This window comes from Malus domestica, chromosome 03 (genome assembly GCF_042453785.1).
Source record: "Malus domestica chromosome 03, GDT2T_hap1".
In the NCBI taxonomy this organism is placed as follows: Eukaryota; Viridiplantae; Streptophyta; class Magnoliopsida; order Rosales; family Rosaceae; genus Malus; species Malus domestica.
Window position 1 is genome coordinate 30,761,189 of NC_091663.1, and position 26,666 is coordinate 30,787,854.

The 26,666-nt window shown below is 36.6% G+C and overlaps 1 protein-coding gene, 4 long non-coding RNA genes and 1 other non-coding gene across 6 annotated transcripts; 3 read left to right on the top strand and 3 right to left on the bottom strand.

Annotated features, from left to right (window-relative positions):
* Positions 1-4,208: 4,208 nt before the first annotated feature.
* On the bottom strand, positions 4,209-5,756 carry LOC139194121 (uncharacterized). The gene is made up of 2 exons (XR_011578844.1): positions 5,223-5,756; positions 4,209-5,101 (listed from the first exon to the last, which is right to left on the bottom strand). It is a non-coding gene; the product is annotated as an uncharacterized lncRNA (long non-coding RNA).
* On the top strand, positions 5,660-6,367 carry LOC139194120 (uncharacterized). Its single transcript, XR_011578843.1, has 2 exons — positions 5,660-6,066; positions 6,152-6,367. It is a non-coding gene; the product is annotated as an uncharacterized lncRNA (long non-coding RNA).
* Positions 6,368-10,206: 3,839 nt separating this feature from the next.
* Positions 10,207-10,309, bottom strand: LOC114824261 (U6 spliceosomal RNA). The gene has a single exon (XR_003772400.2). It is a non-coding gene; the product is annotated as a U6 spliceosomal RNA (small nuclear RNA).
* A 1,719-nt stretch (positions 10,310-12,028) lies between these two features.
* On the bottom strand, positions 12,029-13,276 carry LOC139194272 (uncharacterized). The gene is made up of 3 exons (XR_011579032.1): positions 12,992-13,276; positions 12,807-12,912; positions 12,029-12,562 (listed from the first exon to the last, which is right to left on the bottom strand). It is a non-coding gene; the product is annotated as an uncharacterized lncRNA (long non-coding RNA).
* A 2,358-nt stretch (positions 13,277-15,634) lies between these two features.
* Positions 15,635-17,816, top strand: LOC114824137 (uncharacterized). The gene is made up of 3 exons (XR_011578845.1): positions 15,635-15,895; positions 16,537-16,861; positions 17,318-17,816. It is a non-coding gene; the product is annotated as an uncharacterized lncRNA (long non-coding RNA).
* A 1,686-nt stretch (positions 17,817-19,502) lies between these two features.
* On the top strand, positions 19,503-20,883 carry LOC108171533 (uncharacterized). The gene is made up of 2 exons (XM_017327766.3): positions 19,503-19,673; positions 20,294-20,883. Exons 1-2 carry the CDS (start codon positions 19,548-19,550, stop codon positions 20,636-20,638), a joined length of 471 nt encoding a protein of 156 aa, XP_017183255.1. The 5' UTR covers positions 19,503-19,547; the 3' UTR covers positions 20,639-20,883.
* The last annotated feature ends 5,783 nt before the right edge of the window (positions 20,884-26,666 follow it).

Genomic DNA, 26,666 nt, shown 5'->3' on the forward strand with positions numbered 1-26,666 from the left:
AATTTTTTCACCAAAACAATTAATAATAGGTGTGGTGGCAAAAATTCGTAGTATTCAGTCTTAATAAAGTTGTATCTATAAAATAATTAAATATCTTTGATCAATGACCTACGTGCCCACGAAATGGGGTGCATGGTTTGACCAATGAATTTCTAATGCCTAAGTGAGTTTCTCTAAAAAGAGAGAATTGACGACTTAATTGCGCAACAAAAACTTATCGAAACTTGGTGGAGAATAGGGTATTTATTGGGAGATAGTTGGCCACATGTGTAGAAATTGTCATGCCATGTGTCGATGTCCAATCGGTCAATGTATGTCATACAAGACTTGTCATGCCCTGTGCTAATATCCAGTTGGCCAAAGTGTGTCACTATTATATGTTGGATATTGTAGGAAAGAATTGTTCCAATATATTATTAATTAAATAATATATTGGAATTATCCTTTGTGATTCTTGACTAGATTTGATTGTGATTTTTTGCTTGATTGAGTGGATCTTTAATGAGGAAGGCATAAAGATAATGATTTAATTATTAATCATCTTTAATACCTTTGACTTTTCTCCTGAACATGAGAGTTTGGAGAAATCGTAGTTAACAGATCAGGTTTTCGAGGAGTTGAAGCATGGAATAAATGTGGGTTTTGCCAATTTAACAAGCGCATATTCGTCATATGCAGATAAAAGCTCAAGTGTCAAATCTAAAATTTTCGGATTAATTTTAGCTCCACAATAAGTATCAAACTCGCCACTCATGGAATCGAATCTAAAATATATCACTTACAAATTGAGAGTAAAGTACTACTAGACTCTAATGCTACATCATCGCCTCCTTAGTGTAAATAATATTATTTATTAAAAAAAAGATTGAACTATTTAAATTCCCTAAAGGTATATCTAATTAGTACTATGGTCTAGTGATATTCCTCTTCACTTGTAAGTAAGAAACTTCAGATTTAATTCTCACCGAAGATGAATTTGAACCACATTATTACTAGCTCATTGTGAAGCTTAGCCCATTCCACACCCACTTAGTGCATATAATATCTTTTGTTCAAAAAGAAAAATCCTTAAGACCATCTCCAACCCTTAGGCTAAAAGGCAAATTTTTTAGCCCGGAAAATTTAGCTTTTAGGCCAGAAACATTTTTTATGCTCCAACTCTTCTGGCCTAAAATTTTAGCCCGGGATAATTAAAGAATGAATTTAGGCTAATTTTTTTCTTAAATTAAATTTAAAAAAATAAATATGTAGACTATCGTAAATTAATTTTATGAACATTTTAATCTAAAAATATTTAAATTCCGATAAATATTGAAAAATCACTAAATTTTCTACAAAGCAAGCATTCAACTTTCACCAAACTTTCAATTCACCAACCGTTCAACACCAAACTTTCAATTCACCAACCGTTCAACATCAAACTTTCAACTTTCAAATTGTAGGAGAAAATTGAGTTTTGGGTGGATGTTTGAACAAATACATAGGTATTTATAGAGTTTTTGGGTGAATTTTGAGTTAAATAATTTTTTTTAATTATTTTAGCCGTTGGATTTAAATTTGGGCCGTTAGATCTTTTTTTTACCGTTAGATTTGATTATATTCGATCGCAGCTGTTGGATTCAATGTATTTTAAAATAACATATTTAAAAAAAAAATTGATTCTGGACCGTTGGATCAACCAACGGTCCTTAAATGATGGTCGTCCGATGCGTAACTGTGACAATTCGTCCCAAATTTTACATTTTTATAAATTTTATAAGTGTGATTTTACGAAAGTACCCTTAGAGGCGAGGGTTTTGATTTTCATTGATCAGCGTATAGTGAGGCGTATGAAATTTTGCTTTAGCATATCTCTGAAGTATTCGACGACACGGGCTCGTAGGCGCAAACAGAAGAGGATTTGGAGTTACGATTAAAGTTCTACAGAACTCTAAAATGAGAAGTAATTTTATTTTGGTTACTATTTATATTTTTATATGTATATAATTATAAGTATTATTATTTGATTAGTTGTTGTTAAAAAAATTATGGGAAAAGAAAGAGAAGGCATCGCGGGGAAAGGAAGGAAAAACAGAGAAAAAGAAATGGGCAGAGCTGCCCAATCGGAACAGGAGAGAGGGAAGAGTTAACCAAAAAGAAGAGAGGAGTGAGGGACCAATGGGAGAGGAGAGAAAGAAGAGAAAGGAGGAGGAGAGAATGAGAGGAACCCGACGAGTTCCCCTTGACCCGTTTACGACCCGCACCACCGTTACCAATTTCAACGGATTTTCTGTCCAATTTTCAGTGTTTTACGACATCCCACCACCTGCAAACATCATCACACATTCCTTCCTTAGTTAACCACTAAAAAATTCGAAGTAAATGAAGCTATTTCACAGGATATGGCGACAATGGTGCCGTGGAGCTTTTGGCGACAATCCACTCATTTTCGAATGAAATACATTCGATCTTCACGACCAAAATACTCCTCTAGAGACCAGGAACAAAGCCCAAACAAGTTTGGAGGCGTCGGAGTTGCTATGGAGTCGAATTGAGGACACCCAAATTCTAGGGTTCTGACAGGTTTTGATGAAATTGGAGCCTTTCCAGGTCAAATTAGCCTTAGTCACAGACGCTGATCGTTTGTGACGTCTCGATGGTTGTGCTAGGAAGTTGTAGCACAGACTCCAAGTGAGTGGATCTTTCCTTGCTCATCATATGTTTCATGATTGATAATTCTATAAATGCTTTTAAATAAAACTGAGAAACTTATGCCATGACATATATATATATTTATATGTTATAAAATACTATGAGATGGCTGAGTTAGATTTCATCGTGATCTATCCATATGCGTATTTCTATAAATGATTATTGCGAACTACGAATGGCTTGATCCCTGTTTAGAGTACGTAGGCAGTCTAACGAAACGTTAGATGTAGCCGTATAAGAAATGATAATAAATAATCAAGACCATAGCCTTGTTTAAGGAATTGAGCAATATGTGTGGGCTTTTAGTTTTAAGTATATATGTATTCACTTGATGTTTCTCCCAGAAAATGCAATTATATGAGTTATGCTTTAAAAACGCCATGCCTATTGAATAATGCATAAACGATGAGTTGAATTGTTTGCATATATATATATATATATATATATATATATATATATAAATATAATTGTGGTGTTGTGAACGCTCTGAATTGCAAAGGTGAATGCATGACACACTTGTAAGTTCGGGTAAGTTCGGGTAAGTTTAGGTAAGCTCAAGTAAGTATACGGTATTAGTTGATTGATGAGATATGAATATGTTGTATAGGTCACTAGAAGTGACTCCGACTTATATGCTAGCCATGATTGATGAGATATGTGATGAGATATGAATATGTCGTATAGGTCACTAGAAGTGACTCCAACTTATATGCTAGCCATCATTCATATCATATAGGTGACTAGAAGTGACTCCGACTTATATGCTAGCCATGATTGATAAGATATGTGATGAGATATGATTATGTCGTATAGGTCACTAGAGGTGACTCCGACTTATATGCTAGCCATGATTGATGAGATACGTGATGAGATATGAATATGTCGTATAGGTCACTAGAAGTGACTCCGACTTATATGCTAGCCATGATTGATGAGATAAGTGATGAGATATGAATATGTCGTATAGGTCACTAGAAGTGACTTCGACTTATATGCTAGTCATGATTGATGAAATATGTGATGAGATATGAATATGTCGTATAGGTCACTAGAAGTGACTCCGACTTATATGCTAGTCATGATTGATGAGATATGTGATGAGATATGATTATGTCGTATAGGTCACTAGAGGTGACTCCGACTTATATGCTAGCCATGATTGATGAGATACGTGATGAAATATGAATATGTTGTATAGGTCACTAGAAGTGACTTCGACTTATATGCTAGCCATGATTGATGAGATAAGTGATGAGATATGAATATGTCGTATAGGTCACTAGAAATGACTCCGACTTATATGCTAGCCATGATTGATAAGATATGTGATGAGAAATTAATATGTCGTATAGGTCACTAGAGGTGACTCCGTGACTCCGACTTATATGCTAGCCATGATTGATGAGATATGTGATGAGATATGATTATGTCGTATAGGTCACTAGAGGTGACTCTGACTTGCGTACTATTATAAGTTATTAATCGCATGATTATTTGATATTATTGATGAGATGATGTGTTGTGGTACATTATGATTTCTCTGGAAATTATACAGGTGTTGTAATGAGGGATTACATGTGTTATATGTTTTCTATTAGTATTTTACTTACATGGCCACTACCTTTGTCTTGTCTTCACCCTCCAGGTAGTATTAGCTGAGTTTTATTATCACCAAAGACTCGCGGCGATTCTTACTATCGGAGACTATTTCGAGGGTACGATTCTTATATCATTTTTCTGTACTTACTTATGCTCTAACATCACGTGTGAAGTGGGTTCATTCCCGCTCACCAGTGCACTCTGGTATTTAGGCACTCTTAGGTTTAAATTTATTCACAATATTTCCACGTCATCACACTTAATGGCTTCGTCACATTCCAGGTGTCGACCAACACAGCTTGATTCGGAATCCTAATGGACATTCCTGATCGGGGTGTGTCAGCAACCGTTAGGCTCAGGGAAGTGGCCGATAAGGGCCCTGACAGTAGGCCCCACACTGTCAGGAAACAATTTCAAACCTACCGCGTGTGGTGCGTTGGCGTGCCGAGACTGGCCCAAGTTTTAGCGAGTCCACGCGTTTAGGGGGGAATTGGGGGGGGTGGGAGGGTATTTGACCCAGCTTTAGCATTTGGGGTAATTTGGGTTGCGTGGTGTTTTTGGGGGGAGGGGGGGGAATAAATAGGGTAATTTAGCTAAAGGTAAATAACTATTTGTAGGGTTGGTTCGGGTCAAGATACTGAACTAAAACCCAATGTTTGAACACTGAATTGATCCCTTTTAAAAGGGGATTTCAGAATCCGAAACCAAACCGAAATTTCGGTTTTCTTGAAAAAAATTCGGAATTTTGGTACGGTTCGAGATTTCAATTCCTATTTGCCTTCTTGTAAATGGAGGCTCGTTCAATTGAAACCTGCATCAAAATCCCAAACCGAAAAAATCAAAACCCTAATTCCACCTTTGAATCCCGAAATCTAGAGGTTGAAATTCAAATTAGTTCATATCCATTATTCAAATCATAGAAAAGTAACAACCTTGGGAGCGACGGTGGTGGCGGCCTTGAGCCTAGATCTGAGCTTGATGCTTGAAGGTCTAAGCTGAGATCTTTGCTGGAGGTTTGAAGGATTGAAAGTAGCTGCACTTGCTAACGACGACGGCGAGCCCATTGGTCCCGAACCCACCAAACGAGGATGAGCTCCTTGAACCCAGCAAACGACTCAGCCAATAGAGCAAGATCATCATCCGTCGCGGACATCCGCTTCAGGCAGAGCTTCTCGAGCCATTAGTACGCCTTGGCCTAGGAGGACACCCACGACGCCATGGACTGACAAATGTGGAGAATAAGGAAGGAGGAGAGTTCGAGAGATGAACAATTAGGGAGGAAGAGAGAGATATGAGAGTCGACAACTCGAGAGAGGGCATGGTGTGGACCGTGGTGGCTGGAGGGAGTTGAGAGGAGAGGGTATGGTGTGGTGGTCGGAATCGATACTGGGAGAAGGTGGGGGAAGGAGAGGTAGAGGCGGAGAGAATAGAGAAAACAGAGAGAACTCGGGAGAGATGAAATATTTGGAGAAATAACCACAAATTTGACCATAAATATACATTTTAAACCAACAATTATAAATTTTCATAATTCTAACCAAAATTAACATAAAAATACTGCAATGTCCTTTTAGTGGAGTTCACACTTATTTGCTTTGCCCGACTGCGTTCACACCATGGCTGACAGCCACTAAAGCTATTGGTCAGATGTAGCTTTTGGACAAAGATCCGGAATTTCGACCGGTAGTCTGAATATTTTCAATTTCTGGAGCTTTGGAGTTCTGGGCTTCTTCTGCAACTGGGTCTTACAATGAAACACGGTGTATATGCAGAGAGGTTCGTAGCTGAAATTGCAGTGAAGGAAAACAGAGTCTCTGGGTGTTCTCTAATTGTATACTAATCTCTGGGTTTTGGCTCACAGTTTGGTAGGGCTATCTTGTGCTCTGATGCTGCTACAGAAGCTGCTAGGTACGGGTTTACTGAGTCTGTGGACAGACCGGAAGGATTCTTGGTTTTAGGTGTAGCTTCTCAGGGAGACCAGATCACCAAGATTAAGACCCCACCGGAGGTATTATCCGAGAATCTGGTTTTAATTCAAAATTCTCGGAACTGTTTCCTTTCAGTTTTAAACCCAAAATGGCGTGTGCAATTCTCGGAAATGCTTCCATTCAATCATCCAAAGCATTTGCATAAACAGCGAGGAAAATAAGTAATTAAAATAGCGATTGAAAAAAATGGATAGACAAAAAAAATGAAAGGCAGAGAAAGAAGAACCACGAATTCTAATAAAGGGCAGTTAGTATTTTTATGTTAAATTTTGGTTAGAATTATGTAAAATATTATAGTTGGTTAAAATTTCATCCATGATCAAAATTTTAGCTATTTTTCTAAATTTCCAGAGAGAGAGAGGCCAGAGGGTTTCAGATTGCTTAATGACCACTAAGAGAGAATCCATTGAAACCCCTAAGTTGGACAGTTGAGATTAAATTTCAACCAATCCGACGGTCTATATATTTCTTAAACCTAATTTAAAATTATATATATATATATATATATATATATATATATACACCCATACTTTATAAATGTTTCAGTTCGGTTTTGGGATTACCGAACGAAGGCATATGAGATCCGGAATCCATTACCAAAATTTTCGGGACTGGGTACTGAACTGTTTGGGATGTTTTCGGTTCGGTTTCCGGACCTTTTTTAGTTTGGTTTGGGAATTTCACTATTTTTTTCCGGACAAGGATTGTCTGCCCTCCTAGTTTTGGTCCCCTTCCATGCCCTCCTATTTTGTGCGGTCACGGTTAAGTCACGTCAATATTTTATATTTTTATTATTTTTTGTCTTATTATCTCATTAAAAAATTAATATAAAATATTAACGTGGCTTAACCGTGACCGCACAAAATAGGAGGGCATGGAAGGGCACCACAACTAGGAGGGCAGACAATCCAAGTCCTTTTTTTCCTCCCCTACCTATTTGTATAGCTGAATTTTGCTTGAATATTCAGTTGTTCATTCTGTCTAGAATACGATTCGATCTCAAACCCAGATAACAAAAAGTGCAGAAGATTGTAAAGCAGGAACCGTCTGAATTTGTTCATTATTTTTCATCATTGTGGAATCTGCATAGCCTGCATTTACCGTTGCATATTTGCTTGGATGATACAAGGGAATCAATAACAACCATTCTTTACCATATTTTAATTCAAATAGATTAAAAAACTGTACATTTTTAGCAAATTTAACTCTCTTTCAACAATCTTGAGAAGATCTGATGATGCATTTTCCAGTTTCATTAAGATATTGATGATAGCGACGAGCGAAATATTGATACGTAATGCGCTAATCATTCGAGTACTTATTGCTTTAAGCCTTAAATCTGCAATAATTTGAAGAAAAAAAAATTACAAGCATATATTATATATATGCAGGATTCTCATTGGAAACCCCAGCTCTGTAATATTACAAGTTGCAGGATTCTCACATTAGAATCGGAACACGAACATGCATGGCAGTTAATCAGCATACCGAACTCGTCATTCATGGTCGTACACTCTTAATACAAATCTAACTTGAAGAACTAAAGAGGGGTTTAACAATCAACAGTCAAAATACATGTTTCATAAGCACATATAATCTGATGTTGTAGGTAGCTGCATGTTGTTGTCATTCTTTCTTCTCTTCCTTGGATTCAACCTTCTTCTCTTCTTTTGCAGCAACCTTCTTCTCTTCCTTGGTCACATTCGTCGCCGCCGCCTTGACCCTTGCTTTGCCCTTCTTGGGCTTCATGAAGCAGAAACAAGAGCAGCAGGGACACTGGAATAAGAACTTCATAGCTTACTTAACCCAATAATTCTCTGCTCTCAAATTTTCCTCAGAACTATATGTATAGCAAAAGTACTTGAGCTTTGCGTTGCATTTCTATCTTCTTTCTTATCTAATTATTAATCTCGTGGGCTCATTTAGCATTATAATTTAATAGTATTTTTTTTTTACTTGTAAATAAGAAATTTTATGTTCGATTCTTATCAAATGTGCTTTTGAATTACATTATTGGTGGTCCATTATAAGGTTTTAGCCTATTCTTATACTCTGAATGAAAATAATATCGTTTGTTAAAAAAAAATTATTAATCTTGCAGGGTTTATAGAAAAAAAATAAATAAAAAGAGAAAATACAGCCATTGGATTCCACTTCAATCACCATCAAGAGGCAATAAAAGAGATGCCTCCCTAATAATGCCAACTTTGGAGTGGGACTAGCTAGCGATCTGTGGGGCTGGCCGGTGGCCAAGATCAACGGAAGGGGATCCCCTTGGATCATTTCCTTCTAATCCATCGAGTTTAGGGATTTGGGCTGTTAAAATTTGATTTAACAGCTACAAACAAAAACTTACTTTAAAAGTTATAATAACTTTAACCGTAAGATAAAAAATGGTCCAAATCTCCAAACTTTCTAGATTAAGAGAAAGTGATCCGAAGATGATCAATTTCCAAAATCAACAAATGAAGGTAATAATTCTTCAGAAGAATGTAAGCAACTTTTTAATTTTACTTTCTCGGTTCTCTTTTCTATTTTATAATATTACACAGATAATTTGTTCCGTCTATTTTTAGGACATCATATGCAAAAGTTTAATTAAATTGAAGATCATTTCGTTATTTAATAGTTATCTAATAAATAAACGAATCATGATTCTCTCTTCAACAATGAAATCTTGACAACTGTATTTGAACAGTTAAATTATTTCATTGGGGGTGATCTTCTGGCATAATTGATCCATTAAAAGGTAGATTCCGATCTAACATTTCAGAACAAATAAGATAAAAAAATAGTTAAACCAACAAATTCAAGTGAAAAAGTTAGTAACATCCCCTTCTCTTGATAGGCTATCCCTTGTGGGGTCATGATGTAACATGCATACGAACAAGAGCAACTATTCTTGTTTTCTTTTTCACAGAGTCTGAATGAACTGGCAAGCAATAAAAGCAAATATGTTTTATTTACATCACCAATCATTTAAGAAAACTAATAAAAAGAATTTGAAAATTTTAAATTTTAATTAAAAAGATAAAAAGATGTTGTAAATAAATAGCACCAGAAATAATTTTTTAAAATAAAAATATTATTTTTTATTAAAGTAAATAGTACTTAAAATGTTTCGTTAAAATTCCTTTATTATTTCCTAATTTTAATGATTAACTCCAGGGTAGGATGATGTTCCACAAACAAATAATGCATACTAGCTATTGATTGTTTTACAACAGCACCCACTTTGCTCCCACTGCGGGCGGATAAAAGTGAGGGAGGCATGTGACCGAGTGTCAAACTACTAATGGAAAGAAAATATTCTCAATTGATTTCATTGTCTTTTTATTTTTACGCAAATAATATTGGAGAGAAAGTGAACTCAAAACTACAGGTGCTGAGTGAAACTGTGAAAGCGTTGAACCACTTCAACTACAAGTTCCGTGCATTTTTAACAATAGTGTACAGTTAGATTTTTCGTATTTTACTGTCACTTATAGGAGGAAAGATTTGAACTTGAATGCAAATGATGAAGCACATTGCTTTAAACAATTTAGTTAACTCTAACTCTGTAACTAACAACAGTTTTATGATGCTGATTGAATTGTGATTTGAAATGGGGGTGGATTGATCATTGAACAATACAATCAAATTTCATTCGTCGAAAGATTTTACCAAATTTTGGTAGAGTTTTCTCTGTTTCTTTTAACTCTATAATCAAAATTCATTAGTGGACAACCCCTTTGATTTTTACCAAGTTAAATTTCTTGTATGATATTTTACATTTCTTTAGTTTTTCATTTTTTATTTTTTATTTTTTTATTTTTAAAGAACGGCATATATTTCATAAAAGCCAGGAAGACTAATTAGTACAAGGTAAAGAAACATCATTAATAATAAGATCATTGATTATAACAGGAGGTTTATCTACCCAAATACAAAAAATTTAGACCATTTCTCAATTTATGCGTGTTATCCTTGCGTAGGAGCTATGCTAATCTTTTCTGTATCGTTCCAATTTTATCAAATGTCCCTGAAAGGACATTTTTTTTTCTTTAGTTATATGCTATATGTTGCAGTCAAAACTTGGATTACAAGTTGATTAGATAAAATTTGAATTCCATACCTATGTCGACCCCATGATTATCTTTTACTTTAAATAATTTAATTACAGGCCATTTGATAACCATTTTGTTTTCATTTTTTTTGAAAATTAAAATTTCTCAACAAAAATTTAAATGTTATTTTTGTGAAATTTAGCCTGACTTTTTTAATGGATCGTGAATTTTTCCTTTTTCTATGTATGTTTTGTCGCATACAATGGCAAGTTGAAGAAAGTTGGCAATATGGAGAGTAACCCAACTTACTTATAAGCTCATGCAAGGTTCCTCCTCTCATCAATGTGAGACTCATTCTCAATACGCCCCCCTCATGTGTGGCAAATTTTTAAGCTTAACATGTGGACAACACAACGAGGTGACATGGTGCTCAATATGTGACTCATTCTTAACACGCCCTCTCACGTGTGACCAATTTTTAAGCCTAACACGTGGACAACACAACGGGGTGACGTGGAGCACGTGTGGCTGTTTGCCTTTACACCTGGGACAACCTGCTTTGATACCACGATCATGGTTCATCTACCAAACTGAGGATCCTGTCTTCTTTGAAATCAAGGATGCAAAGGTACAACCTATAGAACAGAGAGACGGGCCGAATGCCCACTTCTAACAACACCGATACTATCCCCAACTACCACCTGCACAATTCGTCATGTGTGGAGTTTTATCACAAAAGGCCTCGATGTTAGTTAGAGTAGGGTAATCCTATTTAAATTGGTTTTCTCCTTTCCATATGACGGATGCGGGATTCTGAACGCCCCCGCACTTAGGACCCTATTTTGTGGGTCACACATGGAGATCCACGCATCAGCAACCATGTGAAGCCAAGGGTACTCACATACATGCAGGGCCAAGGAGACCCACCCATCATCGCGCGGGGCCAAGGAGACCCACCCATCACGTAGCAATATAGTACGCACCCACTCCCTGACTTTGATACCATGAAGAAAGTTGAGATTCCACCATAAAACCAATTAGCAATATGGGGAATAGCCCAACTTACTTATAAACTCATGTAAGATCCTTCCTCCCAATGTGGGACACATTCTCAACAAAAGCGAATGCCCAAGCTTTCTTTGAGGAAGCTAGATTGTTATACGAAGAATGCACCCCTACTGCATGGACACATATGCATGTTGCAACAGCTTCTCTGTTGGTAACATGTTAGTTTCAAACATATCTTTGGGTGGCATGGGAGATATTGTAATGAGTCAGGTATATGAGTGGTTTCAATAGCCCTATAATTCTTAGAGCTTCCCGTATCATTTTCAGGCTCATGAATCATTTTCAGGCTCATGAATGACATTGGTGGCTACAAACGTTCTGACTTTGAAGATTAAACTACATTAATTTTGTAATAACCATGCACATATACATCATATATAATTGAGAGTAATTAATTAGTAACCAAAAATATATTTGGTTTTGTTCATCCAGTTTGACGAAGATAGGGAGCATGCTGCATGCTGCACCTAGTATGGATTGCTACATGAAGGAATATGGGTAGTCAAGAGGAACCTGCAATTAATATGTTTAAACAAAAAAATTGTGGAGATGTGGAAGGATATAACTGAGGAGTGCCTTAGACCAGTTGATGTGCCAATGCTTGCGGATCTTCAAACCTCATTTTGCATGGAGGTGTATTAAAAGAAACATTTACATGTAAAATATTATATGGAATTGTTATTGACACTTTAAAATTTTAATTACACATTTTATAATTGAAAAAAGGTGCACAATTATATTCTTTCTTTTTTCTTCGAAGTGCACAATTATATTCTTAAATAGTTCTCACGTATCTCAACAGTGACAAAGATCAAATCTTTTTTTTTTTTCAAAAGAGAATTATATTGATCAATCAAATATGAATGGAAACATTTGCATCTTTTGCTAAGATAATAACCATAAATTATGGTCCTAACTCATCTCAACCAAAACTCCCCGAACATATGCTGCCACCAGATGGGCTGCATGATTATATTGATGAGGAATGAAGATAAACTTAATCGAGTGGAAAGAAGGTACCATGGCCCAAATATCAACTAAATGAACCTCCATTGACACGTCCGCTTGCATCTCCTTATTGAGCATTTGAATTAGTCCTTTTGAATCGGTTTCCACCTCTAGCACCACCCTTGACTCCGGGAGATTACTTTGAACGGACATCTCTAGCCCCTGACCATGGAAGAAAATATCGATAATATCGGCGAAATATCGCCGATATTATCGGTTTTTCAGGTAATGGATATTTAAATAGGTATCCAAATGGTTTTCGGTAAAATATCGCGATATTTTTTTAACCGTGCTACTTGGAGAAGAACGCCGGAGCTTCTACAGCTCCGGCCGACCACAAACAAGGGTTCTAGACCCCGATCTAGGTATCAAACAAAAGCACGAGACGAGAGGAGTGCGTTTATACCTTCCATTTGCCGTGAAACGACCCGTGGTGGTCGAAAAACCTCTCGACACCCACGGTCTCGCCGGAGATGGGTGCGCCTATTCCTGGGCTGATTCCGTGCTAAATTCTTGGTAAAAAGGACAAAATAACCTCAATAATCACATCCAAGCAACAAACCAACACGGAAAGAGAGGTTCGAGGCTTACCTAACCATAACCCATGAAGAACTCGCCGGAGGTTCTTGGGGTTTCGTCGAGTTGCGCAGCGACGGGAGAGAGAGAAAGAGAGAGAGAGAGACGACGGCGTGTAGAAGGTGATGACGATGCCGTCGACGGAGTACCACGAAGGGTGTGCGTGGGTGCTCTCGGGTGTGGGTCAAAGGGTGAAAGAGTGAGGGTTTTCGAGAGAGGGAGAGTGAGTGCAGAGAAGAAAGAAGGAGAAAGAGGTCACGGGGTGGGGAGAGAGAGAGATACGTGAGGGTGCTAGGGTGCTGCCATGTGGTAGCTTGAGAGAATTTGGAAATCAAGATGAATGGTCCAGATTTGGTTGGAAATCAAGATGAATGGTCCAGATTTGGTTAAGATAGGGGACTAAAACGATAATTTCATAATTATTTGGGGAACCACGAAAATATATAAAAATTTGGGGTTGGGTTGTTACAGTGTGTCTGTGCGTGTGTGTGTAGAAGTGGGGTGCACTTTGAAGTGTGTGTGTGTGTAGAAGTGGGGTGTGTGTGTGTTATCCGAGAGAAGAAAAAAAAAAATCCAAACCTGCTTTCAAAATATCCAGGCTATGTGTCAGTCTGTGTGTGTTATCTGAGAGAAAAAAAAATGCAATATATAAAGTGTAAAATATTGTACTAATTCATTGTATATAATGATTGTGGTGTCTTTAAACTTTTTTCATTAATTACTACATATTTTTTACACTCACAATGTTTGCCAGCTCGCTATATAATCAATTTAAATCAGTTAAATTCATCATGCAATGCATTTCCTTCCAATTTTTTGTGATAAACTAATAGATAATTGACTAAATAAACATCTTGCAAAGTTTCAATTAAAATTTCCAAGTTTTTCTTACAATTTCCGTGGTTTCCATGTAATTTTTATCGATATTTCCATCGATATTTCCGTGTTTTCGAACTACCAATATTTCCGATATTACCGATATTTAATACCTTGCCCTTGACGAATTGACGCCGCCTAAATTTGGGCCTTTATTATTTTGCATCAGCCGAAATTCAAATATTGTGGGACAGAGAAGGGAGAGAAAGAGTGTGGGACAGAGAAGGGAGAGAAAGAGTGATTGAGTGGGATGGAGAGGGTGGAAAATGATGGAGAAAAAGATTAGATTAATAATAAAACATTAATAATTGTGGATTAAATAATATAATATTAGAATTTATTAATTGTCTAGTTTATTAGTCCGACACTGATCAAATATTGTCCAACTTATCTATTTTAAACAATGTATTAAAAGTGTGAGGCGTGGGCGAGGCTTCCGAGGTGAAGCCCGACCTGGGATTAAATATATATATATATATATATATATATATATATATATATATTATATAAATGTATGAAAAAATAATACTTTGTAAAATAAACATCCATTCTAAATTTATCATTCAAATCTATAATCATTCAAAAGATAATATCATCTAAATTCATCATTCAAAGGTAATATCATCTAAATTCATTGTTTTGTACCATACTTGACCAATCCTGAAGCTACTGAGCACTGGTCAACGTTATACCGTCAAGGACCCAGAAGAGTTTCCCTCTAACCAGGAGGCCAATCACAGCGCGACACGTGTCGACATCAGAAGCCAATCATAGTGCGACACGTGTCAATATCAGAAGCCAATCACAACACGACACGTGTTAATGTCAAAACAAAGCTAGAAACTCTCTTCTATAAAAAGAGATCATTCTCCCACAATATTTCCTAATGTCATTTTTACTAAATCATTCACTAGTACTCACTAAAGGAGAGCTTGAACCTATGTACTTGTGTAAACCCTTCACAATTAATGAGAACTCCTCTACTCCGTGGGCGTAGCCAATCTGGGTGAACCACGTACATCTTGTGTTTGCTTCCCTGTCCCTATCCATTTACATACTTATCCACACTAGTGACTGGAGCAATCTAGCGAAGGTCACAAACTTAACACTTTCTGTTGTACCAAAGTCCTCACTGATTTTGTACATCAACATTCATCATTCAAAATGTAATACAAACAAAGAAATCAATCATTCATCCAAAAGATAATTTACCACCAACAATTTATTAATTTATACACCAACCATTCTAAAGGCTGGTTTGGTATTGCTGTGCTTTAATAAGCGGCTGTGCTGTGAGAATAAGCGGCTGTGCTGTGAGAATAAGCGGCTGTGAAATAAATCAACAGAGTGTTTGGTAAACTTTTTTGTAAAAGTGCTTTTGGAAAAAAAAGCAGTCTAATAGTGGGTCTTTTCATTAAAGAAGCACTGTAGCTCCGTGTGCTTTGAAAAAAAACCAGTTTTCCAAAGCTGCAAATAGCAGCTTCAGTTTTTTCCTTTGATTTCAGCTTATTCTCACAACAGCTTCCAAAATAAGCCCTTTTTTTTTCAGTTTACCAAACACCTAAAACTCTCACAGCTTTTTTTCATGGGTGCTTTTTTTTTAAACACCTCACTCCCAAACTAGGTCTAAGTCAAATGTCGCCCCATATTTATGGCGCTAGACAGCTGGCGTTAGAAGCACTTTTCAAGAGCTTTCCAGTACAGATGGTGAAAGTAGGTTTATTTCAGTAATATTATTTAGAGTTTAAAAAGAAATAAAAGAATTAAAAGACCTGCCTCTATCCTTGACTGCTTCATATCTCAGACCCAAAACTACTACATCACAGTATCGCACCCAGCCCTATCCTAGAATGCTCCGTCTTTCCTACCCCTACCACAAATTGCTCCTCAACTCCTATATCAAGTGAAAAGTATTACATCACAGACTCATAGTTCACACCAATGTTCGACGGCGGTGTGGCGACTGTTGCTGCTCTAAACGGGCAGCGGCTGTTGTTTTGGCTCGTGAGAGAAGAGGGTCAAGAAGGCAGAGGATGATCGAAGGTATGTATGGTCCTCATATGGTGGATTTCTGGAATTAAAACTCAAAACCCTTACCCCAAACGGCGTTGTTTTGGGTTTGGGTGGTTTAAAAAAATTAAAAGAAAAAAAAGGGCAGAGAAGGCGCCTGGACGCCTTTAGGTGCGCCTCCGCCACCTCGGCATCTCCAGAGATGCCTTTCGCTCACTCCATCAAAACAAAGGCGTTAGCCTTCACGCCCAGCCTCAAAGGTGCCCTAAGCGCGTCCCGAGGCTAGTTTTTTAAAACATTGATTTTAAACCAATTTAGCTTAATTTTAAAAATTAACTAATCCGATAAAATCCGGTACAACAATTGCACTCTTAAAATTTTAATAATGGTTCTCACATATCTCAACTAACAGAGGTCGTCGTACCCAGTGCACAAGGCTCCTGCTTTACGCAGGGTCTGAGAGAGGTGAATGTCGGCTAGCCTTACCCCCATTTTATGGAGAGGCTGCTCCCAAGTCTCGAACCCGAGACCTACCGCTCATGGGCGAAGGCACTTACCATCGCACCAAGTGCAACCTCTTACATATCTCAACTAACAGAGACCAAATCTAAATTTGGGCCTTTATTATTTTGCATCATCCAAAATCTGAAATATTTGACTTACTAATTTGCAAGATAACATGCGACACTGAACTGCCATATCAAAAGAAGAGGGATCCTTGTGCTTGCTCCACGTGTCCAAACCGCTCCACGCGTCTCTCACCTTGAGCTGCAACTGCAAACCTTCGCATATCATCAATTTTGACACTGAATCGAGCGCTACCACAGTTGATGAGGAAGAATAATATATAAAAGCGGGTAAGAAAACAAAGCCACCAAAACATGGCAAAGCCAGCAACAATGTTGATCATAGCAAGAAGGGCTATTGCCTCTAAAGCTTTGCAATTGACTCAACCCTCCGGCAGATTCTCCAAGATTTGCTTCTCCACTGCCTTTCAAGGTGCTGATGTACAATTTTTTGTGTTTTTTATTCTACAATTCTTATTTACGAAATTCGAATTCAGTATTACCTAGCACAAAAATAATATGTATGTTCTCCTAATAAAATACCGAGCCTTATTTTGTCAAGCTATGAGACTGACTCTATATATCAAAACATTAAAACAAAAAGAGCAATTTATATGACATGATACAATATATACATCAATATTGTGGTTAGAACATCAGTGTCATGAGACGCTATGGTAGCAATCTACCCGTTCCCTATAAACTCGTGTCATAGAACTTCATCTGGCGAGGTTCTTTTAGAGAAGAGTATATGTGATCAGCGCTTCATACGATAGTCGGACATAAATAGGTGACAAAAATAACATGGCTTTTCAATCTTAATTTTATTTTCGTTCATATCAATCTTGTCATGGGTTCATAAGGTTAAATGTTCAGGGTGCCAATGCAGTGGCAGATGCAAGAGAAAGTGGGGGTGAAGTTAGCGGGACATCAAGATTGCCGACAAAGGAGACGTTGAAGGAAGGGTTATACGAAGCCAGACATCAAGATCTAGCTGGTACGAGTGACCATGCAGAAGATGGACCTATGAAAGCCACTGAGATGGCGGAGGAGTCTGGGAGAGACAAGCCAAGCCCACCATGGATGGTGCGTGGAAGGCAAGCATAACAGATCAAAGGCCCAGCGGGGCCGGGCAAAGATCGTCATCATGATCATGAATACGATCCGGTCCAAGGGCCTATTGATGATCTGAGAAACCGTGCAGGAGGATATGATCTCAGTGAAAAATTGAAGGGGGTGTTGTATGGGGTTTTTATGCATGTTTGTGCTTGTAGGAGGAAGTGAGGTCGTGTAAGGATGTGATTCCTATTTCAAATTAAAAAAAAATAATAATAATACTGAAAATGGTTTACCTTAGTGGGAAAATGATCCCCGGAACCTTTTTTCTAGGGATTATGTGATCTTACTCGTTCATCGTATATTGTATGGCTATTTTTCGTTAGGTATTATTCATATTTAATTTTAAATTTTAAATTTTGAAATGATTTATGACCGCATTATATATGATGAACGGATGAGATCACGAGATCCCTATCCTTTTCTACCTTAGTGTAGTCCATGCATGGTGATGAATGGGTGTATAGAAGGAGGGAGAAAAACGAAAACCTTGCTGAATTTTTTTTCTAAAGTCAAATTTCAAAAACCACTTTCATTTTGAGCACTAAATATTTCCTTTTAAATGATAATAAGTAAATATGTTGTCGAAGTAACATTTTTTTATTCCTTGATATTGGGAGTGGGAATTGAACTAAATCGAAGTCAGCTATAATTAGTATCAATTTTGACTATGCTATTTTTGAGAGCAGAACATAACACTTTCACTTGTAGGGTAGTGTTAGTAGCGTTTTCGGATTAACTTCAAAAAAATTGAAGTGGTTAACAAACGAGATTTATTAGAAGATAAAACTCCACAAATCACCCGTTTCATGTGGGTTTCTATGGTAATCTTGTTCATGTGATAAAGAACTCTAATAACGTTATATGTTTACAAGCATCTACTGTTGATCACATAGTGATCAAGAGATCTAGGGTTATTAACATTTGGATTTTAGATTATGGGACGAGAATGAATGGATATGCTTTTAACATTTTAAGCTTAATTATAGATATCAAATGCAAGAGTGTCTCACTATTAATTTTTTTATCATCAGGTGACCAAGAGCAATCTTCATTCAAACTGAACTTTCTATCCAAATTTTCTCCAAGTACGAGCACATCAATCGAAAGGTAGAAGCACCCTTTCAAGCCTAATTTATGTATTAATAAGCTTCAACTCATGTTTACTTACTTGGTATGAGAATAAAACGAAAATTGTACAGTTAAGAAAAGGATGAGGTGCAAATAAGTCTGTATGAGATAGAAAACCTCTTTTTGGTTACTCATACGTACTTTCCTTTTTACGGTTATGCTATATCTAAACACTATCGAATCCACTCATTTTTTCATTCTTTTGCTGTTAGTATACACATGTATTGAAACAATACACATTCTTTACAAATTTAATTCGTACTAATAAACAAGAAGATATATTAACCCGCATATGAAAGTGAAATTCGACATAAGTTTTTATATACTAACGTTCAGTTTGAGTTAGACATCGATAAGAAACACAATCAGAAGGTTTTATATCAAAAGTTTTCACAAGATAATATTCACGTATAACTTCACTCTATGTCCATGTACATGTAGGGATGGCATATTATTTGTGCATGCAATTTGGCCTTTCTAGGAAAGCTTCAAGCCTTCAACCGCTTAAACTCGAAAAATAGAAGTGTAATGGTACGTCTTCCAAACTTCTGCTGCAACTGGAAGCGGCGGATAAATTTTAGTGAACTTGTACCAATCGTCATAAACCAAACAGATTGAGATTAACAAATTTCAAAGTGATTTGAACAAGTGTCGGATACATACAACTGGCGCAATGAGTCGTGATGTAAACATGCCCATGACACACAACACATGTGTCCAAGTATTGTGCACGTGTTCATCAAGGAACGTGCCACTCTGTCACGTGTCCGATGTTTGGCGCTATATACGATCATAACAGATATTGGGCACTGAGGACAATAGTTCAAGGATTTTGCAAACGGATAAGAAAAAGGTTGAGAGCATCAAATCTCATGGCGGCGACATTGACAAAGAGAGCCCTCTCCCACATCTCAAAATCTTTGCCTAAAGAGCATCCCCCTTGTATTCAATCCTGCTTATCCAGGGCTTGCTTCTCCACTTCTTATGAAAGTGTCCAAGTAAACATTTCTTTTCCCATTTTATTTGGTTTTTTTTTTTTTTTTGTATTTTTTTTTTGTATATATCTTTTTTGGCATCTTGATTAATCTTATCAATGATTCGATGTCAGTCGAACCCTAGACTACCCAGTGAACATCGGATCTAAGTAAAAGAGAACAAGTTACAAGGGGAACAACCTTTTGTATTTTAATTTACCTGTACTTACGGATAGGTAACGTTAAGGAAACTAAATTTGTAACAAAATTTTGAATACTAAATGATATGGAAGTTGATGATTGGATCATTACTTGAACATTGATAAACAAGCTTATTTTTATTGGTGACACATGTTTTAGTTTGCAAATTTTGTCTCTTTAGCATTTACGTACTCTGCAAATATAAGTGTACTATATATATATATATGCTAATCTGCATCAATATTTTAGGGCGCCTACTTTTTAGGTTACGCGCTCTAGAAAGTTAAGACGTACGCCCTAAAAAAGTTTATGCATATTAGCCCATTGGTCTAATAATCCAATTTCTATCGTAAGCGGATTGTATTTATAATTAGTATGAAATGTTTCTCTGAACGTGGTCGAAATAGCTGCGCTTAATTTTTATTTTTTCTCCAATGAAATAGGACCCAAGAAATAGGCCACCAACAGAGGCAGGCAGGCATGGAGCAGCGACTGAGGGAAGAGAGGGTGATACCAGTATTGATGACATGAGTGGCGTTACAGGATTTGTGGCAGGCACAGCAAGACAAAGCGCCGCAAAAGCAACGGAGGTGGCGGAGGACCTTGTTGATATGGCAAGGGAGACGAATGTTGCATGGGATTCTGTCAAGAACACTACCCGGAAGGTCACCGACACTTTGGTTGCTGAGGCTGATGCGAACGTTGTTGATACAGCTGAGTATAGAACTATTGAAGATCACAGTAAGTTCGCAGATCAGAACGACCACCATCAGAAGGGTCACATTTGATCAGGGATGGGAATTTGGTATGAGACTTTCATATATATATATATATAGGACTTTCAATAATTATTTCCAAACTTTGTTGATTGTGCGAAACTTCCTCACAAGATCGAGGGGAAATCGTATGGTGAATGTATCTTTTCTTTTCTTGTTTCTCAGTATAGAAAAGGTATAAGAGAAGATGTATGAATTGTAATCTTGTGTGCAAGTGTACAGTCTCTTTTTATATGTTAAATGTGTGTTTAACATCAGCTTTTGACATGCATTGCGACTTTGGAAATGTATGAATTTCAAAATCCATTATCAGTTTGAATCTCCGACCAAAAATTATGACATCAACCAACCTATTTCGAGATCAAACATGAGGTCGATTAGTCTACGGCCTGCACAATATGATTCACCACATGGAGAATATAGTTGGAAGTATAGAAGTGTAAACAGTCAGCTTGATTGTGACCACTGGTAGGGTGAAAATTATAGCCTCTCCTCGCCGGAAGGGGGAAGCGGGTGGATAGATGTGGCTTGCCACTAAGGTTATGTAAGTTATTATGGTGTGATTCACTTCCCCATGCGTCTATGTGTTATTTATTAAGTTTAATTTACGAACATAAACGTGGGTTGTTGGCCCAAGACGAATAATTAGGTAAGACTTTTTCGTATGATTTATTACCGTCCAGTTTAATGAAATTACTGCTTGTGCATTATATGTCATTTTATATTATGGTCTAGGAGATTTCTCTCCACTTGTAAGTGTGATGTTTTAAGTTCGATCTTCGTAGATATCAAATTAGGGCCAACTTTCCCTCCTTTTAAAGTAAATATATTGTTGGAATTCAAGAAAATATCTTGCATATTATGTGACTAAGATAATGTTGTTATTTACTTTTTCAAATTGCATGTCACGCATGGTATAGAGAGATGGGAAATGCAATGAGGTTCAACAACCAACAGCAAAAATGGTGTTATTTTCATAGACGCCAAATGAATTAAGATACATTTTTTTGCAATTATTTTTTGTTGGATCATGTTTTGCAATTTTGATATGCTACTATATATATATATATATATATATATATATATATATATATATATATATATATATATATATAGATATATATATATATAGATATATATATTGTTGTTGTATATATCAAATTCATGTTCATAATTTTGTGGCTTTTATATATTAATATTATCCAAATTAGGGGAGTTATTTCCCTTCCCTGAATATTTTTGATGGTCCAAACTTTCTTCTCATTACTGTACCCATAATTTTAATAGAATCACAAAAAGAGGTCAAAGTTTGAGCCTATTATAGTATGAGGTGTGGGAATCCAATGCTTAGTCTATTTCTTGGCCATTAAAGGGTCTAAAAAAAGGCTCAGGATCGAGGAAGATGATGAAAAAAAGAGGAGGCGATAGAAAAGCAGTTCGAGTGAAAGAGTCAATCCTTCAGTTTTAGTGAGTGCGGGAAAGGGACTGAATATACATCATGAAGTTTATCATGGTGCGAAGAATTACGCATATATATGAACACGATGTGCTTTACATGTGAAGCCAAAACCTTGGGACCAGCCGAATCAAGATTGGTTGACCTCCATTTTCATCAACCTTCATTTTCTTCACAGATTGGAAAGGCTCCTTTCCAGCCTGAAAACATTCGAAGTTTTCGCAAATTTGAACTGCATGTTTTCTTCATATACTTGCACGAGTTACTATATGTTTTTGCCGATTGGAAGGAGAAAGAGATTCGAACTTGAAATTTATTCAAATATTACGAAGAATAGTAATGTTACGAAACTAAGAGCCAGTAGGTTCATTTTTTAGTTTTAGATGAGTAAGACACATAACACGAATACTTAATTTTGTGGTGTCATATCACGGGGAGTTAGAAATGGGGCTTGGTTGGGTTAGAAGTAATGTTCGGGGTTCAAGGTCGAAATCTGAATCTCATTCCTCGGGTTTAAGGTCTAGGTTCCAAAGTTTTGGATCAATTAGGGCTCTAGGTTAAACGTTGAACTTGAGGTTTCAAGTCTAGGGTTTGAATCCAAAATAAGAAGAAAGTACGCATGTTACCGATTGTATATAACTTTGTGTTTATCTCTTTCATCACATGATTGATCAATCATGTGGTACTCTAGTCTTGTATGCCATCATCAGATATTTTAGTCTTATTTTGAATTTGTTTGGTTTAACCACTCGATGAAGAATGATGATAAATGCCTCATGCTTAGAGGTTCATGATAAAGAGAGGAATCCAGGAACTAAAGAACACCGGGACCAAGACCCAACTCAAAGCTGAGAGTGATGGGCACAATATTGTGGCGAAAATTACTTGCTGTGTCAAATGGATTCTTACTGGCTAGAAAAGGAGAGAGGCGACGCGGAAGCCAGTGAGGTGAATGTTAGATGAAGCTAGCTTGGATCATAGTGTGCGTGGTCTGATGCTTTGATCATGTATGACAAGCGACTATAAATGGACCACAGTCACCTTAAGCCTTGTTAAGCAATTAAACGGTCTCTAAATCTAAAATAATTCTTTTAGAGGTAATTAATTTGTAGATGGTGTTTGGGTTAATATTTGAACATTGGGCTACAAATGTGTGGAAGCCCAGAAATGCCAATTAGAAGGGAGCTTGTCCGAAGCCCAAGCATCAGGCCCAGAGACAAATTGGTGCCTTCCCATTAATGTATAGGCCATGTGCCTATGATTTAAATGTCAAGTGATGGGGACTAACTCACAATCAGCCAAAAAGTACTTTTCAGTGGCAATACAAGTAAAAAACACTACCCTTCAAGTGCTTTCGGGCAAGAGTAAAGTCATCGCAGTTGGGCTAACTCACCTATAAAAGGCAGAAGAGGCCCCAGAGACAAGGACACTCAACCAATCAAACAAACAAACATGCGAACTCTGCTCTCAAGCCAGATTTGCATCTAAAAGCTGTAATCATCCCAGATCTCAGTCATTGTTAGGATATCTCCCTCACAAAAGCTATCTTTTGTCTTGTTTAGAAGCTCTGCTATCACCCCTAGTGGCGTAGTATCGATTCCATTGTGTAAACTGGTTTACCATCCATCCCTTTCTAGCATAGAAACCTCTATAAACAAAAAGAGAAGTGACTGCAAGAGGTTCAACCTTGCTAGACAAGGTGAAATCTTGCCCGAAGCTCTTTGTTTGCTTTCTGAATTTGTAGATATATTACTTAATGCATTCTCTAGTATGTATTCAAGTCATATCCGCTTGTTTTCCTACTTTAATTAAAAGTCTTATTTGTATCTAGATATGGTTAGTTTAATGGATATGCTTTCATTTAAAACCAATCAAGAACCAACAAATTACTTAAAGGATCTGGACTCCCTTCATTCGAATACAAGACTATGAACTGAAAGTCCTTGGTCACAAGGCAAGAAAAAGAACTTAATGTGGACTTAACCCATCCACGACAATCCTTTGATAACAATAAGTCCAAGTAACTAGGGGCGCAAGTAATCTACTGAACACAATCTTGTTCTACATCTGCTATACTAAGATAGCAGTGGCACGCCTAGCACTTAGTTAGTTTTGATTGTGAGCCTCAAGGCCTACACCTAAGGCTCCACAAAGGCACCTTTCAAAACTAACTTTGTCATCTTCTTGCAGCACATCAGCATGCAAGAGCCCGACTACACATCCAAAGTGCCAATCCCTTGGGCAGCTATGCTGAGTGCCGAGGAGCCATCTTCGGAGAAATCTTCGCCTGAATAGATGGTAGTAAAGATAAATTATGGTTTCAATTTAATAATATTTGTACAATCAAATGATGCCATGTTAGACTGAGAAGGACGACTTTCCTCCTTATTGGGACTGAGGGAAGTATTAGCTCCCTAAATTAATGGAATCTGCAGAATAGATTGGCAAAGCTATATATGTATCACTAATGATATTGTTGATCGTATCCTCTCACACCTAGAACCTAAACTTCTAGGTGGATTCGATAAACCCTACCTGAATATGTAATTAGTAATACATATGAAAGCTGCTATTTACAAATATTCCAACTATTAGAGCAACTTCACCGTTACTTATTACCTTGGGGATAGGAAACCCAATTCACTCCCTCTCCCTCCCCAAAACACTGCAGCCCAACTTGGGCAATTGGGGTTAAGGCGAGCTCGATGTAGAAGTCAGGTAATAATCGTCTGGCCAGTACCCTGCCTATGTGATGTAAGACTGATGTCACCATGACGTCAACCACAATTTAAATTATTAAAAAAATATTAAAAAAACTAATTAAAATATAAAAAATTATAAATTTTTTTCTATAAATACCTAACCATGTTCTTCCATTTTACAATACCTTTCAATATTTTCAAATACTTTCGACCAATCTTTTATTATAATCCAAATTTAAAAATAAAGTTTTTTTATTATAATTTTATAAAATAAACTAATATATTATTATGAATTGTCTGAGCTATTCAGTTTAGGAGTGGAAATTCACTTAGACAATTAGGGTTCACTGCAGTCAGTTACTGTTCATTTAAAGGGATTAAGTTGCCTATTGCCAAAGAGGACCTTACTACACTGGAAGTGATCTTACAAAACATGTGTCAACAAAATCGGAAACTATAAAGTCTCCGAACTATAACACAACAAAATAGAAGAAAGCAATGTTCTCAATAAAACTCTGAAATCTGCACGATGATAATCAAATGGTCACACATTGTCTTATTTCGCTAATCCTTTGTATATAGATGATTCTCAAAAGAAAATCTAAAACTAGACTACTAATATCGTTGAACCACATAACAAGTGGCCCGAGCCATAATGTGGAAAATTTCTGGAACATGTGGGTTATGGTTACGATGAGGGATGAAGATAATGTCAAAGTTATCTTTCAAACTTAATTCGCCACCAAAATATGTGTGCAAAGAGAAGACAAAAATTACCTTTGTGGATACAATGAAAGTATGACCTTGTAGCTATTATTTGTCTCTAGTTTTACACACCCCTAAAACAAATACCAAGCACAATAGAATAACAAGAACACAAGTATTTAAGATAGAATCTACATAAAACTTTCTTTTTTGGTGCTTTAGTTTTCAACGAAATGGTGGAGAGAATTGAAAATCTAAATTACTGGAACAAGATTTCTAGATATACGAGTGAATGAAAACTTCAGTATTCACATACCTATTTTTACTTTTCACACACTTTTTTTAATTTTCGCCGTTAGATTGAATATATTGAAGAAGATCAATGAAAAAAATTAATAATTGTGTGTAAAAGATAAAAATAAGTGTGCCAAATAGCACTATTCTATAATCTAATGACATAGTATACATTTACCTCTAGAGGGAGAAGTGGATAAAAAATTACCTATTTTGCCGTGGAAGCTAATTTGGGTGAATATATACATACAGTATGCTGTAAATTCTGCATCCAATAAAGGCACAGGGTAAGGTAGAGAATGGCAGACAAAGCATTCACTATAGATTACAGATGACTGACAGTTCAAAGTAGTCAGTTGTACTGCATGCAAATTTACTCATCCAGCGTCCTACTACTACGTGAATTTGATTAAAGAATGCACTATACGTACGTACTCAATTGTAAATGAACTGTCCCTCGCAATCAATGACATTTAGGTCATCTCCAACCAAAATGGCTAACATATTCCCGTCCTAAATTTTAGTTTTACACAATAATTATTTTTATATGGACAGCTTCAGACCATAGTTATATGTCATTTCTAACTGAAGAGGCTAAACATAGCCCCTCAATAATTTGTTAGTTTTAAGTTTATACTATAAATTTATTAGTTAATTTAATTAAACTACTATTGAACATTTTCAATTCTAGATGTTGAATTTGTATTATTACAATTGAGGAGTTGGGCCCTAAAACAAGGGTTTATAAGAGAGCTACATTTGGCTAGCCTAATGCCCATTTGGCCAAATAATGACATGTGTGCTCCATAGAATTATAATATAGTCATCGGTTTGAGATAAGTTTTTGGGCAAATCAGGCCATTTTTTTGCCTTTTGAACCTTT

Bases quoted from the DNA above. Each gene is read 5' to 3' on its own strand.
- LOC108171533 (XM_017327766.3), top strand. From the start codon at position 19,548: ATGGCGGCGACATTGACAAAGAGAGCCCTCTCCCACATCTCAAAATCT. The intron at 19,674-20,293 runs GTAAACATTTCT...CCAATGAAATAG, and splicing joins CTTCTTATGAAAGTGTCCAA to GACCCAAGAAATAGGCCACC.